This window comes from Pogona vitticeps, chromosome 7, assembly GCF_051106095.1.
Source record: "Pogona vitticeps strain Pit_001003342236 chromosome 7, PviZW2.1, whole genome shotgun sequence".
In the NCBI taxonomy this organism is placed as follows: Eukaryota; Metazoa; Chordata; class Lepidosauria; order Squamata; family Agamidae; genus Pogona; species Pogona vitticeps.
Window position 1 is genome coordinate 12,233,228 of NC_135789.1, and position 17,548 is coordinate 12,250,775.

Here is a 17,548-nt window from a genome sequence, read left to right on the forward strand (position 1 = left end):
AGCATGCCATTGGCCATGCACAGAATCTATGCAGTAATATAGAGATACGGAGGCACCCACTGTGGTTTAAACTCCCCCCAGTTAACATTCAACATCATGATGTAACAATGTAAGCATCATCTGCTTAAGCTGACGTTATCTCCATTTCAGTACCTGAGCAATGTTCTCACACCATTTCGCCAGGGATTTAGGATAAGATAGTGGTCTACATATAGGGTTGCTTTAATGAATCATGATGACCATCCAGAATGTAGCTATTATTTCATTAGATTTTATTGGAATTTTATCAAGCGTTTTCCCCCCACTGCAAACAACACAGGCGGAAAGCTAGTAATTTGTTCATGGTTTAAAAATAAGTCTCACACCTTTCCTTTCCAAAATGGTAGAAATGGTTATCTTTTGTACAGTAGGGCCTCGCTAGACAATGATAATCTGTTCCACTGAAATCGCTGTTTAGCGAAATCATTGTCTAGCGAAAAGCATTTCCCCATTGGAATGCATTGAAACCTGTTTAATGCCTTCCAATGGGGTAGAATCGTCATTGTCTAGCAATCGGCCATAGGAAAGCCGCTTTGCGAACCGCCGATCAGCTGTTTAAATCGCTGTCTTGCGAAGCTTAGGTTCCGAAAACACCTGTTTGCGAGCGTGGAGGGAGCTGTCAAAATCGTCGTCTAGCGAAAATCGGTTTGCGAAGAAGGGAGCAAACATTGTCCAGCGAAATTCCCCCATAGGAATCACTGTTTTGCGAATCGCTATAGCAATCGCAAAAGGCCAATGTCTACCGAAAAAACTGTCATGCGGGGTAACTGTCTAGCGAGGCGCCACTGTACCAATTTTGTACTACATTTTGTACCCCTGCAAAACAGTGTGTACAACGTTGGGGTGGTTACAGGAACCCTATGTGGTGAGGTTTTAAATAGACTGTGGCATAGGGGCACAAACTATGGGTTTTAGGGGGGAAAGGGGGCGCAAAACTGGTATAAAACTTTGGCATCGTTTGAGGTTCCAACTTTGTTTGTCAATGACAAGCCAAAGACGTGGCACAGCTCTACAATATATAGGGGAAAATGAGAACAGAGGACAAAGAAAAGGCAGAGGGGGTCCATTCCGTATTTTCCCGTAAGACAGACGATGAACTTCCAAACAAATTGGAAGAGTAAGTATTGGGGGAGGGGGGGACAGGATTGCAGCTGGAGATGGATAAACCAATAGTCAAGGAATACCTTACCACCTTGAATGAGTTCAGATCTCCAGGACCGGATGAACTGCACCAAAGGGTACTGAAGGAGACGGCTGAAGGACTCTCAGAACCACTAGCCTTTATTTTCTTGAAATCATGGGAAACAGGGGAGCTGCCAGAGGGCGGGAGGAGGGTTAATGTGGTCCCTGTCTTCAAAAAGGGCAAAAAAGAGGAACATGGCCAGTCAGCCTGACATCAATCCCAGGCAAAATTCTCTCATGTTTAAGAAAAATAGCAACGAGAATAAATAATGGCACAGCAAGAAAAGTGGCAGAAGGCAGTATTTAAAATGCATGGAATAACAGAGCAGTGGAAAAAGATGTCAATGCTCATCAAGCCCAACCCTGATGCAGGAAAGCATCGCCGGCAAGTGGCTTTTTAACCTCTGATCAAAATGAGTCCACCACCCCTTGAGGCAGTCCTGTTCATCATCAAATGTCATGAGGTTTGAATTAGGATGCAAAGAATAGAAATCTATTCTTTTCCGGCAGGTTTAGCTGTCTCGACATGACGAGGCACATTCAAATCCTGAGACATTCTTTGGTTCCAAAGAAGAAGGTGAAAAGGGGTGAGGTGGGGTTATTTTTTTTTTCTTCTTGAGATCTCTGTAATTTGCATGAACTGCCTCTGTGGAAAACCGGTGTCTTTTCCCTTTAAAGGTAAAGCACACGGGCACATAGGAAGCACAGAAGATGCAAACAATCTTCTAGGGCGATCCTAGAGGATTACAATGCCCCCACCCAGATGTATGCATTGCAGCAAACGTTGTAAATAACCAGGATATTTTGTGGTCCATTTTGCATGACACACTTTCCCCTGCTAGCTGTTTCCTCTGTATATAGGATCTTATAAAGCAGACAGCCTGAACCGTCACCACCCTCTTGTCCCCTCCTCCTGCCTTCAGAGGAGAAGGAAAACCTGGCCACTCGCCAAGTTGCACCATGCGGAATGGCAACCATCCCAGAAACGATCCGGTCCTTGTCTCATTTAGAAACCTGGCAGATCAGCTCCTCTACCTATTGATCTTCCCCGAATCAACAGTGTAACAGTGTAACATTGGACAAATTCGTGTAGTTGTTGGACGTCTAGACATTCCAAAGGATTCAAACTTATTCCCAGTTTTCCGAACCGTTTCAGCTACCGAATTCAGAGGCCCTGTTCTCTGCGCCATAGAAGAAGGACAGGCTATTTTAATTCTACAGGCGCTTCAAAAAATGGATGATGTGATGGAAACTTGGCTGCGTGTCTGGAAACTGAAGCGGGCCACAATCCACAGGGTAGAGTATTCCATGGACCCCGTCCTTTGAATGATGCCAGGTTACGGGCACCCCGTTGTCTTCCAGGCGTTTCTTGTACAGCAGCCCATCGTCCCTGAGAACGTCGTACTCACAGGTTAATATGAAAGTCTCCGGGAGTTCACGGATGACGTCATCTTCTGCGACAAGAGGAGAAAGCACGTCTTCAAGGCATACTTTGATCGCCTCGTGAAGTTTTTCGGAAAACGGCGCAGGGGCCACCGGCACGTAGCCTCTCGCCTTAAACTCTTCTGGGATGTAGTCGGCGTGGATCCATTTCCTGTATTTCGGCTCCATCTCCCTGGCAACGTGGGCATTTCTCATCATCCCTTCCAGATCTTTAAACTCTTCGTTCAGGTACTGCAAACCAAATTTGAGCATCCGTTTCTTGAACAAGGGAGGCACCGACTCGTTTTGCTGGTAAGAAGGCAAGTTGAAGTCGAAAGCCTGGAGAAAAGGGTAGAAGAGGAGCTGGGCCCGGAGCCGGGGGATGTCTTTCCTGGTAGCCAGTCTCTGACAAACCGTGGCCGCAAACGTGCCTCCGGAGCTGTCCCCTCCGACGGAAATGCGGTGGGGGTCCACTCCGTATTCCTGGGCGTTCTTGAGAAAGTGTACAGTAGCCGTGATACAGTCCAGCTGCTGGCTTGGAGGGGGATGCTCGGGGGCTTCCCGACATCTAAAAGAACAGGGGAAAAGACAACGAGAAGTCACATGTAATCCCACACTCTATGAGCTAATGGTATAGTAGCAAAGCCTACTCAAAAGTGCGCTGGTGCACCCCTGAAATGTCCTGTTGAAGACGGTTGTTGATTTTTTTTTACATGCCTTCAAGTTGCTTCCAACTTTGGATGAAAGCATTTCTTAGGTTCCGTATTTTTTCCGTGTATAAGACGCCCCCATGTATAAGACACCCCCACTTTTCTAATCCAAATTAAGAAATTTAAGTGGGACTTAGCCAGTGTAGGGGGAAAGGGATCAAAGCGCTGCAGGATTGCTTTGATCTCTGGTTTCCCCTCCACTTGTTTTTGTTCTCTCCTCAGCTTACTTCCGTGTATAAGCAGGGATCAGAGTGATCCTGCAGCATTTTGATCCCTTTCCCCCTACACTTGCTAAACCCCACTTAAGATTTCTTAATTTCAGATTAGAAAAGTGGGGGGGGGATCTTATACATGGGGTGCGTCTTATACACAGAAAAATACAGTACCTTGAAAGCCCTATTAGAGTCACTGTAAGTCGGTTCCGACTTGACCGCACAAAACACACACACACACTTCTGAGCCCCAGTTGCACACATCACACTGACTTTCCAATCGAATAATCAAAGTACATTAGAAGCAGTCTCTTGTTTTATGAAGAACACTTAGAAAATACTTTGACGGTAAAAAAAAATAAACTTCTGCTGCTCGTGATAATGATGAAACATGGAGAATTAATGGGAAAATGTTCACAATTTCAGTTCTTATTCAGCTTGGCCTAATGTGAACAGTGAAACTGAGGAACATCTCCTTTCCTTCTCCCTGTAGCTGTAGACTGGGTTGATTTACCCATTGAATTGAAGGCTGATTTATCTGTTGAACTGGCTTGATTCCATCCCGTTTTCCAGATCAAAGGAATTGCCAGCTCAATGAAGCAAATGAACAAGAACCGTGGAGTGGCATACACCCAGGTGGTCTGCAGAAGACAGCTACATCTAGAGGAACATTCAGTAGCTGCTGGAGTGGACAGTGTTGGACACCCTGTTGACTAAACCATTTTGGGGTCCTGCTTTATTTGTTCTTGGTGGAGTGGGCAACTTGGGCAGTCTCAAAGGCCAAATCACCAGGCCCCCGAAGTAACCAAATGAACCATTGCGTGGAAAAAGTGAGAAAGATAAGTGCCCAGACCGCTCATTCCTGTTCCCTTTTTTTGAGTTCGGAGGAAGGAGACTGGGACCCCCCTCCCCCACAGCAGTTCACCAAAGTGAACAAACATGTCAACGTCTGGAGGCTCCTGTTACATACAGCACTGATGTTACCCGTCTGTCATGGGTTTGGAGGGAAAGTTCCATCCTATGGGGAGTGGAAGGCGGGACATCAGGAGGAGGGGCTGTACTGTATATATATGTGATGCGTGTGTGGAGAAGTTTAGACGCTGGGATGTGACGAAGCATCAGCTGGGAAGAAGAAGCTGGTGTGGGAGTCTGTGTGTCAGACAGGGTACTACTGTGTGTCAGTACCAACCTGATAGGTTCAGGTGTCTGTTGGTTAGCCAGAACTGATAGGTTCAGGGTCTGTGCTTCAAGTTAAGTGTTCTGTGTGAACCAAACTGTGTGTATGTATGAGTGAGATAAAGCCACGTTACTATATCTTATTCACCTGATCATTTTATTTTCCTGTGTGTTGTTTTAAATAAACCTTATTCTTTTATTTGTTGAAAATCCATCCCTGGTCTGTGTGACTTCTTATAGGGAATGGTTGGTGGCAGCTTAGTGAAACTGTGGCATATCCCAGTAGGTCTGGGTTTGTCACATTGATTGGTGTCCAGCGTGTGGGATACGACTGGTCCAGTTGTCCAGCGGTCCAGCAAAGCCTTGGCAAGTGTGCCCAGAGCAAGGGGGGTCTAGTCAGGGACAATCTGAGAGCGCGTAGGTAATCTTCTAGGTGTGCCTCACGGGGGGGTGCACTAGTAGAAGAACGTGTAACCTCAGATTGGGGGCTAGATTAGGGAGCTCTGAGGCAGCCTGTTTTTGGCAGGAAAAAAGCTGAGGCAAAACTGTATAGTAACAGTGATTTAGCCTGCCTGCTGAGAGGCCTAGCAGAGGGGGGTAGACTCTGACTCGCAACTGTTGCAAGTTAGTGCTGAAAGAACAGCAGCCTATAGAAGGCTGGTTCTGAGGCAAAAGAAAGAAAAAAAGTGGTCGCTTTATTTTGAGGCTTGACTTTTGAAAGCAGCCTGTTCTGGGGGGGGGATTATGCCCTTGACTCGAAGCCAAATGGCAGAAATGGGTGAAGTGAAAGACCCCCAGGTTGACCAAGGTTCTGAGGAAGAATTTGGCTCAGTGCAGGATGAGAGCACGGAAGAACTGACCTCAGAACTCAGAAAAATGCTCCTAGCCCAACAGCATGAACTGAGGATGAGGGAATTAGACTTAAGAGAAAGATCTGAAATCAGTCAGGCAGAGGCAGATGCCAAGAAAAGGGGAATGGCCATGAGGATGAAAGAGATGGAACTGGAACACAGAATGAGAATGGCACAATTAAAATTAACATTCCTAAATAAGAAAAATAACAATTTATCAGTTGAAGAAATTTCGGAAAGAGAAAAGTATGAGGCTCAGGTCAGACAAAGTGAGCAAGATTTTGAAAAATATAATCAGCAAAAAGACATTAAGTTAAAAGAAATCAGAGATAAGACTGAAGAAAAAGTAAAAGAGATAAAAGCTAGGGCTGAGGAAGAAAGTTTACAGATCAGGGCTGAGTTGGAGGCTAAGCAAAAGGAGCTAGAAAAGAAACCAAAAGAAGGCACACAGGTTAAGGCACAACGTCAAAACCTGAATTATTCTGAAGAAAACATGAGGGAAACATGGGACCCTAAGTACTCCAAAGGGTTAGTTCAGGGCCCGCCAAAAATGGGTGGCCATTCTGTTGAAAAAACTTCTGGGCAGAGCCAGTCCAGGAACCAGATTTTGGAGGGAAAACCAAAATCAGAGGAGAAAGACTCCAAGTACAGCAGAACATGTTATTTCTGTCAGGGAAAGGGCCATCTAATCTCAGAGTGTGAGAAATTAAAGCAGCTAAAAGGAATTGTGCCTCAGGATTCGAGTGGAACCAAGCCAAAAGCTGTGTTCTGTGTCCAGAAAGAGCAAGGCTCATTGTCACTGAGGGAGCCTGTTGCCATGGCTACTCAATCTGGAACAGCTACATCTGCTGATCAGGCTGAGGAAAATGGTCCTCTTGTAGAGGTCAGGCGCTGCCTGCTGGTGAGAACAGATTCTCAGTTGTTTGAGACAGCAGGGGTGGACGTAGGAATACTTAACCGTCAGTATCGGGGGCTACGGGACACTTGTTCCCAGGTGACCCTGTGCCATCCAGATATTATTCCTAGGGAGTATGTAATCCCAAATGAGAGCATGAAGGTGGCAGGGATTGAGGGGCAGGTGATCTCTCTGCCAGTCGCGGAGGTACCTGTCAACTTTCAAGGCTGGAGGGGAGTTTGGCGGCTAGCGATTTCATCGACTCTGCCAGCAGCCGTGCTCGTGGGAAATGACCTGGCTGAACATGTGAAACGGGTGCTAGTGATTACACGTTCACAAGCCACCACGGGGACAGTTCAGGGGGGTAATGATGAGCCAGAGACGGAAGCAGAGGGGAGTTCAGAAGCTGTGGTGGAAACCTTAACCACAGACAGCAGATTTGGACAGGAGCAAAAGGCAGACGCCACTCTCCAAAAGTGTTTTGAACAGGTGACTGACGCCCAGCTAACACCTGAAACCCCAGTGAGATTTCTGGAGAAAAAGGGGATTTTATATAGAGAGACCCTGAGGAATATCTCAAAAGGGGGAGATGGGATCCGAAGTCAGCTAGTGGTACCTGAAAAGTATCGCCCCATGATCTTACAAAGGGGGCACTCTGACATGTTTGCTGCGCACTTAGGGGTGAACAAAACACAGCAGAGAATCACACAGAATTTTTACTGGCCTGACATAGGGAAGCAGATCAGGGAGTTCTGTAAACAATGTGATGTGTGTCAAAGGCAGGGCAATAGCCGCGACAGGACCAAAGCAAAGTTGTGCCCTTTGCCTGTGATTGACACTCCGTTCAAATGTATAGGGGTGGATATTGTGGGACCTTTGCCCAAGGCCACAAAGAGGGGGAACAGGTTCATTCTCACCATTGTGGACCATGCCACGAGGTACCCTGAAGCCATTCCCTTGACTAACATTGAAACCAACACAGTGGCAGATGCCTTGGTGGGGTATATGTCCAGGATGGGATTTGCCTCAGAAATAATTACAGATTTGGGAGCATCGTTCACATCAAAGCTCATGAAATGCTTATGGCAAATCTGTGGAATTAAGCACAAGGAAACCACTGCCTATCATCCTGAACGTAATGGGTTAACTGAGAAGTTCAATGGGACTCTAATGCGCATGATTAGGGCTTACTTGGCAGAGAATCCAAACAATTGGGACCAGAAGCTGCAATCCCTTTTGTTTGCTTATCGATCAGTGCCACAAGCCAGTACCGGGTTCAGTCCATTTGAACTTTTATTTGGGAGAAGGGTGAAAGGGCCCCTTGATGTGATCAAACAAAATTGGGAGCAGATCACCCAGGATGACCCACAAGACGTTGTGACATATAGAGACTCTTTAAGGAAGGACCTAAAGAGAAACCTAGAGCTAGCAGCAGAGACCCTGCAAGCTCAAAAAGTCAGAAAGAAAGCTTGGGATGACCAGAGAGCCAGTGAGAGGCACTTTAAGCCAGGGGAGGAAGTGCTTTGGCCTAGGCTCTGCAAAGAGAACAAGTGTCAGCTGGGTAGCCCAGAAATAAAATACTTGGGTCACATGGTAGGGGGAGGAGTGATAAAACCCCTGGAGGCCAAAATAGAAGCTGTTCGTGATTGGCCCAGACCCAACACCAAGAAAAAAGTCAAATCATTTCTTGGGTTGGTGGGCTACTACAGAAAGTTCATCCCGAGGTTTAGCGAGATTGCGGCTCCGCTGACCGATCTGACGAGGAAGAAGGCTGATGACCGCATCCCGTGGACCAGCGACTGTGAGGCGGCGTTCCAGAGGTTGAAGGAGGCGTTAATCAACTATCCAGTGCTGCGTGCTCCAGACTTCGACCGGGAGTTCATCGTCTACACTGATGCGTCTAACAGCGGGGTAGGAGCAGTTCTGTGCCAGGAGGATGAGAATGGTGACCAGCATCCAGTGTCCTACCTGAGTAGGAAACTTCAAAAAGGTGAGAGACATTTGGCAACCGTGGAGAAGGAGTGTTTGGCCATAGTCTACGCGATCCAGAAGGCCAAGCCTTACATCTGGGGAAGACATTTTGTTCTGTGTACTGACCATTCACCACTGCAATGGTTAAAGACAATGAAAACCCACAATAGCAAACTTATGAGGTGGGCTTTAAACCTGCAGGACTATGACTTTGAAGTGAAGGTGGTCAGAGGGTCAGTGAACTGTGTTGCTGACGCCTTGTCAAGAAGACCTGAAGATTGAAGACGGCGAAAGAAACATGGACTATGTATATATATTGATGACAAAAAGTTAAATGTACCTGTTTTTTGAACTTGGTTTGTATGAATAAAGGTAAATTGATGTAATGTATATGGTAAATGTTTAAATGCCTAATTGATATGGTTAACTTAGAATGTAAGTATAAGTAAGTATGATATTGTATGTATAACTGTTGTTGTGTGTTTTATCCAGGTTGTTTTTTGGGAAAAAGCACCTTAGCTTTCCCCCTACAAAACAACTTATAAAGAGGGGAGGTGTTACATACAGCACTGATGTTACCCGTCTGTCATGGGTTTGGAGGGAAAGTTCCATCCTATGGGGAGTGGAAGGCGGGACATCAGGAGGAGGGGCTGTACTGTATATATATGTGATGCGTGTGTGGAGAAGTTTAGACGCTGGGATGTGACGAAGCATCAGCTGGGAAGAAGAAGCTGGTGTGGGAGTCTGTGTGTCAGACAGGGTACTACTGTGTGTCAGTACCAACCTGATAGGTTCAGGTGTCTGTTGGTTAGCCAGAACTGATAGGTTCAGGGTCTGTGCTTCAAGTTAAGTGTTCTGTGTGAACCAAACTGTGTGTATGTATGAGTGAGATAAAGCCACGTTACTATATCTTATTCACCTGATCATTTTATTTTCCTGTGTGTTGTTTTAAATAAACCTTATTCTTTTATTTGTTGAAAATCCATCCCTGGTCTGTGTGACTTCTTATAGGGAATGGTTGGTGGCAGCTTAGTGAAACTGTGGCATATCCCAGTAGGTCTGGGTTTGTCACAGCTCCCAAGACTAGAAACTGGGATTTGAGCTCCCCAAAATTATTTTTTAAAATTACTTCTAACGCTGGAAAGCTTTCCGACGGTCTTGAGTTGGTGAGCAGCATTTGTTTTATCATTTTTACATTTATTATAGGCACCTTGTTTACAATTTGGAAAATGTATTCTTGGCACTTGAAATATAATACGGAGAATCACATACAGTGGTGCCCCGCATGACGACGATAATCCGTTCCAGGAAAATCGCTGTACAGCAAAATCGTCGTCATGCGAAAAAAAACCCATTGGAATGCCTAGAAAACTGTTTAATGCGTTCCAATGGGGAAATACCTCGTTGTCCAGCAAAGATCGCCCACAGAGAACCACCGATCAGCTGTTTTAAATTGCTGTCCGGAAAACACCCATTTTGCGAAGGGAAGCCATTTTGCGGAGCCGGAAAAATTGTCATTTTGCGAACAAACGGTTCGCGAAGCAAAGACCTAATCAACGTAAAGCGAAAATACCCCATAGGAAACATTGTTTTGCGATCACAAAAAAGCCATCGCCCTGCGGTTTCATCGTTCAGCGAGGTCGTTGTCTAGCGAGACACCATTATACTTGACTCTTTTTTTAAAAAAGTTTTGATTTTTTTTAAATAGCCATAGCCATATAATACCTCTCTCTATGCCCTACAATTCAGGAATTCAACAAAAGGTTCTGGAATAGGAAGCATTTTCATCTGATTAAATTCAGGATATTAGATATTGAATTCCAGGATCTCCCAAGTGCAGCAAATAAGACCAGTTCCCCCCTAAGCCACCTGATTCCTGTTTAGGCAGGGCCAGAGGGCCCTATCCTATCATCTATCACAATCACCTCAAAAGCACAGAGCCTATTCCCTGGCCAGATTTTATGTAATGCCTTCAGCAGTATTATCTGGCAGATTTTAAGGTATTCCTTACAATGAGAGGAACTGCTCTTGTGAACTGGGAGGAATTGAGTTGCTGGTAGTACGCATGTGTTTATATTGCCCTTGCTATTCTGAACCCCGCGCTCAATAACTGGGCCCAGTATTGCTTAAGGTAAGTGGGTGGTTGGATATAGACACAATGTGTTTTCCATTAAATGAAAGTAGTGTGCTTCTTAGCAAACATAGTGAACAGGCCAAAAAGAGCACAATTTGAACCAGTACTCCCTCCTTGAGCCAAGTGTAAGGATCTTCTGATGTAATCACTGGGCTAATTACGACAATAATTTTTTTAAATTACGGTATTATTATTATTATAAGGTACATAGAATAGGGTGGAGAGTTCGTCTTGCGGCATAAATAGAAAAACTACATTGAATCTGAACAAAACTTTGATATGGTTCCAGAATGTTGCAAACAAGTTTTACTGAATGTACTTTTGGACTAGGTGTTCTGTACAGTATATGCCAATAAAGGTTTTTGAATAGCTTGCTCAATTTACTAAGTGTTTAAGCACCACTGTCAGCAAATACCTCCATATAATGCCTTGCCTTTTAAAAAGTAATCCCAGTATTTTTAAAATTGTTCTTCTTTTGCAACTATCTCAATTGCAAATAAAAATAAGATGCGTAATGGAGGACAAACGTCATGTAGTGCCAGGGCTATGCAAAAAGGTTCTCTATTTTTATTTTTTATTTTGAAGGGGCTCGAGATAAACTGGCTTAACCAGGCAAAAGCTTTTGCCAAAAGAATTGTTGCAATAATTATTCAAAGCCAATAAGAGGCCTTGCTTAAAGTAAAGTCTGGAACTACCAAAGCATTTATTTTTTATGTTGTTTTCTAAACTATACACAAAATTGTGTGCAACACTAATTATTATGTCTCTCCACTGTGAAGCCAAGCACATATATATATATATATATATATATATATATATATATATATGCAGGCATGTGCCCCCCCCACAAAGACTCAAAAGTACAGGCTAATGAATTATGAAGAGGCAACCAGACAATCCTAGTCATACTGCTTGTGAAGAGCTCACTGAAGGGGGCCACTCTTCAGACAGTTTTGTAATTTTGTGCATTTAATAGAGAGATGAAAAGAAGGTAAATGTCAAAAATGTACAACACTTCTCCAAGACCAATTGGGAAAAAAGACTCATGAAGATGGGGAAAAAGAGTCTCAGATAATCTTGTTTATCACACATGCGCCAGGCAAGGATTTATGCTCTTATTTGGTATACTTAATTACTTTCTACAGGACTAGAATCAAATTATTATATTCGATGACAGCAGTATTATTCTGAGGAAGTTGAGTTAAACGTCATACACTGGAACAATTCTATTTAAAACAACCACTCTGCCTTCTTAAAGGGTTAGGGTTGGCACGCTAATTCCATGTGCAATTTTTTTAAGGACACAAAGGGTTTTTTTTAAATCTTTGCCCTGCCCATCAGTTCACTCCATTGGGTAAGTAGGAAAATGGTTTAGAGGGCAGGATCCTGTTCATCCAAGGAGTGCAAAAGCGATTGTGTGAGCGGTTGCACATTTGGTAGGTTGTTGTTTACACTCGTTGCTGCAACACTGGTTGTGAAATCAGGCACACCATCCGACTTGTGACTGATCTGCACAAAAGACAGCCTTTTGAAGAGGGAGAAATGTCTGTGGGTGCAGTTTGTGGCAAAAAGTTTTGGGGGCAAAATATTTGACTTGTGGCAGGAGGCTGAACTTGGTCCGTTTCTGGATAGGGACTACAAAAATACCAAGTAAATGCCTCATTCTACTTTGATGTTGACTGTCTTGGGATGTTGAGGCATCTCAATGAGGTAAAATAACAACAAGGCCACATGGTCTTCAAAACAATACAAATGCAGGAACAGATGATACTTTTATTCGACCATTAAGAGAGAAAACAAGTGAGCTTTCAACAATAATTCATCTTCCTCAGGCTGTGCATCAGCTTCTCATGGGTCATTCCAAAATTATATGCTTTTACAGTGGGGTCTCTACTTAAGAACGTCCCTACTTAAGAACAATTCCACTTAAGAACAGCTCCATTTGCTAAATTTTGCTTCTACTTGAGAACAAAAATCCAGATAAGAACAGGAAAAAAAAACTTTCCTGCTCTTTTTTTAACCTTAGGTCATCTTAGGTTAAAAAAAAGTTCTCCCCCTAGTGGTAGAGTACGTATTAACCAGCTTTGCATTAGTTCCTATGGGAACTAATGCTTCAATGTACGAACGCACCTCTACATAAAAAAAACAGCCAGAACGGATTAATTGGTTTTCAGTCCATTGCTTCAAAATTAGCTTCGTCAGAAGTGCTTTTAACACTGTTCCCTGACCTAAGGGGAAAAAAAAGAAAAAATCCCCCTCTAGTGGTAGAAGGCGGAATAGCAGCTTCCCATTAGTTTCTATGGACGGAAAAGAGCAGATACGGATTAAATGGTTTTCAATGCATTCCTATGGGAAATGCAGATTCTACATAAGAACTTTTCCACTTGAGAACCACCTTCCAATACGGATTAAGTTCTTAAGTAGAGACCCCACTGTATTAGTCTCACAGCCGAGCTAGAGGATGTAGACAGAAATGGTTGCATTGGGGACTGGGAGAAGCGTGTGGCTTCAAGCCTCCCGTATGGCCAATATTTCAGAATTTATCACCCAGGACCTCTTTCCCTAATGAAAATCAAAATAATTTGCATAAAATGTCTCTGATTTATTTCCCCTTTGCTTTGAGAAAGCTTTAAACAGAATTGGGAGGAGGGAGATGAAAACTCAGAGGTACGTAAAGACAGATGAAACCTTACACACAATAAGAGGAATAGACCGAGCACCTTTAATGGGGCCCAATAATAACATTCAAAAAAAGTAGGAAGTAAAGCAAGCCACAAATTATACTCTCTCCAGTGTCTGTACATAAATGGCAGGAGCATGGGAAACAAATGAGAAGAACTGGGACTCTTAGTTCAGGAGGATAAATATGAGTTGATATTGATATTGAAACTTGTTTGGATGATTCCTAGGACTGGAATACAGCAATTGAAGGATGTGAATTGTTCAAAAAGAACAGAGACAATAGAAAGGGAGGTGAAGTAGCGCTATATGTAAAAAATTAATATTCCTGCACAGAAATTCGGGGGTGGGGGTGGAGTAAGCTTAGCTACACCATTGAGAGCATCTAAGTTAATATAACTGGGGCAAAAAAAGGAACATGGCAGTTGCCATCTACTATTGACCTCCAAATCGAGGAGGAGATGCAAATGAAACCTTTAAAAAACAAATAGCAAGAACTTCAAAAAGAAGCAATACAGTAGTAATAGGAGATTTCAGTTATCCTGATATCTTTTGGGAGACCAAATTGCCCAAATATGACACTTCTGATAAATTCCTGGCTTGTGAGGCTACAAAAAGTGTTAGAAAACACATAGAAGCATTGAATTTTATATTATAAGGCCCTTGAGTCCACCCCCTGCTCAATGTAGGAATTCAAATCAAAGCAGATCTGACAGATTATTGTCACCACGTAGCTAATACCCTGGAACAGAGGAAAAACTCAAAACAAATTTGTTAGACTCAAGCACTGGGCTGAAAATGATAGAATGAAATTTGATAGGGGCAAGTACAAAGTTCTACACCTAGAGGGGGGAAAACAAATGCTCAGTAACAAAATGGGAAATACTTGGTTCAGTAACACTACAAACAAGAAGGATCTTGGAATTGTAGATCAGAAGCGGAATATAAGCCAACCATGTAATGTAGCTGCAAGAAAAGCTAATGCTATTTCAGGCTGCATTAACAGAAGCACAGTCTCTAAATCCCATGAGGTACCAGTTCCCATCTGTTCAACACTGGTTAGGCCTCATCTTGAGTCCCGTGTCCAGTTCTAGAAACCGCACTTGAAGAAGCAGGTCAACAAACTGATGCAAGTCCAGAGGAGGGCAACAAGGAGGATCCGGGAGCTGGAAACCAAGCCCTGGGAGGAAAGACTGAAAGAACTGGGTATGTTTATCGTTGAGAAAAGAAGACTGAGGGGAGATAGGAGAGCACTTTTCAAATACTTGAAAGGTATTCATAGAGAGGGGGGACAGGATCCCTTCTCCAGCATCCTTGAGTGCAAGACTCATAATAATGGGCTCAAGTTACAGGAAGCCAGATTTTGGGTGAATATCAGGAAAAACGTCCTAACAGAGCAGTACGACAATAGAACCAATGGCCTTGGGAGGAGGTGAGTGCTCCAATGCTGGAGGCCTACAAGAGAAAATTGGACATCTGTCTGTTGTACTTTGATTTGGATTCCTGCACTGAGCAGGGGATCAGACTCAATAGCCTTATAGGCTCCTTCCAACTTCATTCTTCTATGATTTTATGATTCTATGAAAGCATATCCACCGACCCTCGACCCAGTCAGCTAACATGTATGAACTAGATGATTGGGAAGAAAGATGAAAACAGATCACCTTGTGCTTTACATATCTACTGTATGTAAAACAGTTGTTGGCCTCATTTGGACAATTGTGTGAACCCCACAAATGGGCAAATTTACACTTTTGTAGATTCTCATCCGTGAGAGAGAAATTCTTGGAAATTCCTGGCCTTATTCTCTTATGCCTTTGAAGACAAGGGAGATTCTGCATCTCTATTTCAAAGAATCATAGAATTGTGAAGTTGGAAGGGACCTATGAGACCATCAAGTCCAACTCTCTGCTCGAGGCAGGAGATGAACTGCAACTCTGTTCTTCTGCACGCATAGTGTTATTTTTGGTTTTCTAGTGACAGTCATGCCTCACAAAGAGGTGTTAGAAGCAGAGTGTTTGGGGCGTGACTTTCTCTAGCAATTTACCGCCACACACCCCAGCCATAGAAGGCCCCAGAAGGGAGCAGCTGGTGGCAGGAATCGTGAGGTAAAATAAACCAGTTGTGTTTTATTTTGTCATAAAAGCTTGGCTCAGTTCATGTGTGTTGCCCTGCCTTCAGCCGTAGGCCGAAAAGAGACAATAAGCCACAATGAGTCAGGATAGCATGTACTGTTTCAGAGCAGATACTCTCACCCTCGCATGAGTTTTCTTTATGATTCCTTAATGCATTTTTTGATCTATATCTTCAAAGCTCTCAAAAGTCGTCCGATTGTGCAAGGAACATTGCAGTGAGGTAAATCTAGTCATCAGGGTGTGGTGCTTTCCACCAGCTTTCCCTGCCCTCAACCTTAGAGGCTATTACCAGGGTGTTCCAATAAATTTTATCAACGAAAAGTTGGCAGAAGCAGATGAGAGGAAAAGTGTGTTCCATCTTGCCTCTGTTAGCATTCTTTGGCTTTGAGGAGAGCAAAGAGTCTTAGGATCATCTGCTTTATCGACTCCTAGAGGCCTTGATGGCCGCCATAGGATCATCTAATTTGGTAAGGGAAAATTAGATAGATGGGCATTGCGATAGGTTTGATATCAGACCCGAGGGTTTGATATCAAAATAAGAAGCATATCGAGCAAGAAGGCATAGGCTCTTGGACATACAAATAAATATAAGAACTGCACAGAGGGCTTTGACATCGAGTCTGCTGGTTCCCATTAAACTGGGCCAACCAACTTTACTGGTACCTTCGCTGCTAAAATGTCCCCAGGAACGCAACCTTTGCTGGTTGCAACGCCATTCCATCGGCAGGGCTGTATGGAAGATTCAAGGGGATCCCATACAGCGAAAGGTGTTGTTCCTGTGAGTTGGGTGGAGCGGAGTCACTCTCTCACATGATTCCGTACGGTCCATTCTCTACGGATCTCCGCAGAAAATATCTAGATCCATTTTTTTAAAGACTGGGGACTGTTTGGACTGTGACCCGTTGAGGTGTATTCTCTCAACAAAAGAGTCCGTTACGGTGGAGAATGTGACGGCCTTTTTGAATCAGATAGTGAAGAGATGCAGATTGAGACATCATGAACTCATAGGTCTTGTTAAGACAGCTGTCATCGACATGGAACTGAGTAGGCTGCAGATGGACATGGTTGCCCTGCAAGAGATGAGAGTGCCAGATCTGCCAAATAAAAAAAAAAATATTTTTCTGGCAGGGAAAACCATTGAATGAGACCAAGGAATATGGTGTTGGCGTTGCAGTCAGAAATATTCTGCTGAGATCCATTGTTTCACCTATTGCAGAGAGTGAAAGAATCCTGACTTTCGTTTGCTCATTTGTGCATATGCACCAACACTGTCATAGACTTTTGTCAAAGACAAATTCTATGATGATCTGGCAGCTACTATTAAAAAAAATCCCTGAGAGAGAGAGACACTGTTCATTCTTGGAGACGTTAACGCTAGAGTTGGTGCTAATGACAATTCTTGGCCTACTTGTCTAGGCTGTTTTGGCATTGGAAATATAAAAAAAAAGGCCAACACCTGCTGGAATTTTGCTGTTATTATGGTCTTTGTGTCAGCAACACATTCTTTAATACGAAGCTTCAACACAGAGTTTCCTGGAGACATCCAAGATAGAAGCATTGGCATCAGCTCACTAGACGTTCTAGCCTTCCTAGTATTACAATCACACGCAGTTACCAGGGTTCTGATTGTGATACTGATCACTCCCTGGTGTGTAGCAGAGTAAAATAGTGAACAAAGAGTTTATATCACATGAAAAAGGAAGGAAGACCACATATTGACATCAGCAAGCCTCACAATCAGAGAAAAGTGGAGGAATTTGCCCAAGTGCCTGAGGAAACTCTTCCAGGCCCGGCTGATGCAAATGCACCTGAATGATGGGAACATTTCAAGAATGCTGTTGATAACACCTCCTTGTCCACATTTGGCAAGAAGACCAAAAAGATGGCCGACTGGTTCAAAGCCCATTTGGAGGAGTTGATGCCAGCCATCAAGAAGAGAGCTCTAGCAGCATACAAAGCCTGTCCTAGTGAGTACAACTTGCAGGCTCTTCGAGTTGCTTGTAGCCAAGTCCAACAGGCTGTCAGGAGATGTTCCAATGATTATTGACTTCAGCTCTGCTGTTAGATACAGATAGCAGCAGACACAGGTAACATCAAAGGAATGTATGATGGTATCAAACAGGCTTTAGGTCCAATATAGAA

The 17,548-nt window shown here is 43.7% G+C and overlaps 1 protein-coding gene across 1 annotated transcript in view; it reads right to left on the minus strand.

Moving 5' to 3' along the window:
- Positions 1 to 305: 305 nt before the first annotated feature.
- The window catches only part of LOC110072716 (arylacetamide deacetylase-like 3), a 29,182-nt gene continuing 11,939 nt past the window's right edge, over positions 306 to 17,548 (minus strand). The window contains exon 4 of the mRNA XM_020781265.3: positions 306 to 3,211. Coding sequence (XP_020636924.3) covers positions 2,437 to 3,211 — 775 coding nt within the window. The 3' untranslated portion in view covers positions 306 to 2,436. The remainder of the gene's footprint in view (positions 3,212 to 17,548) is intronic.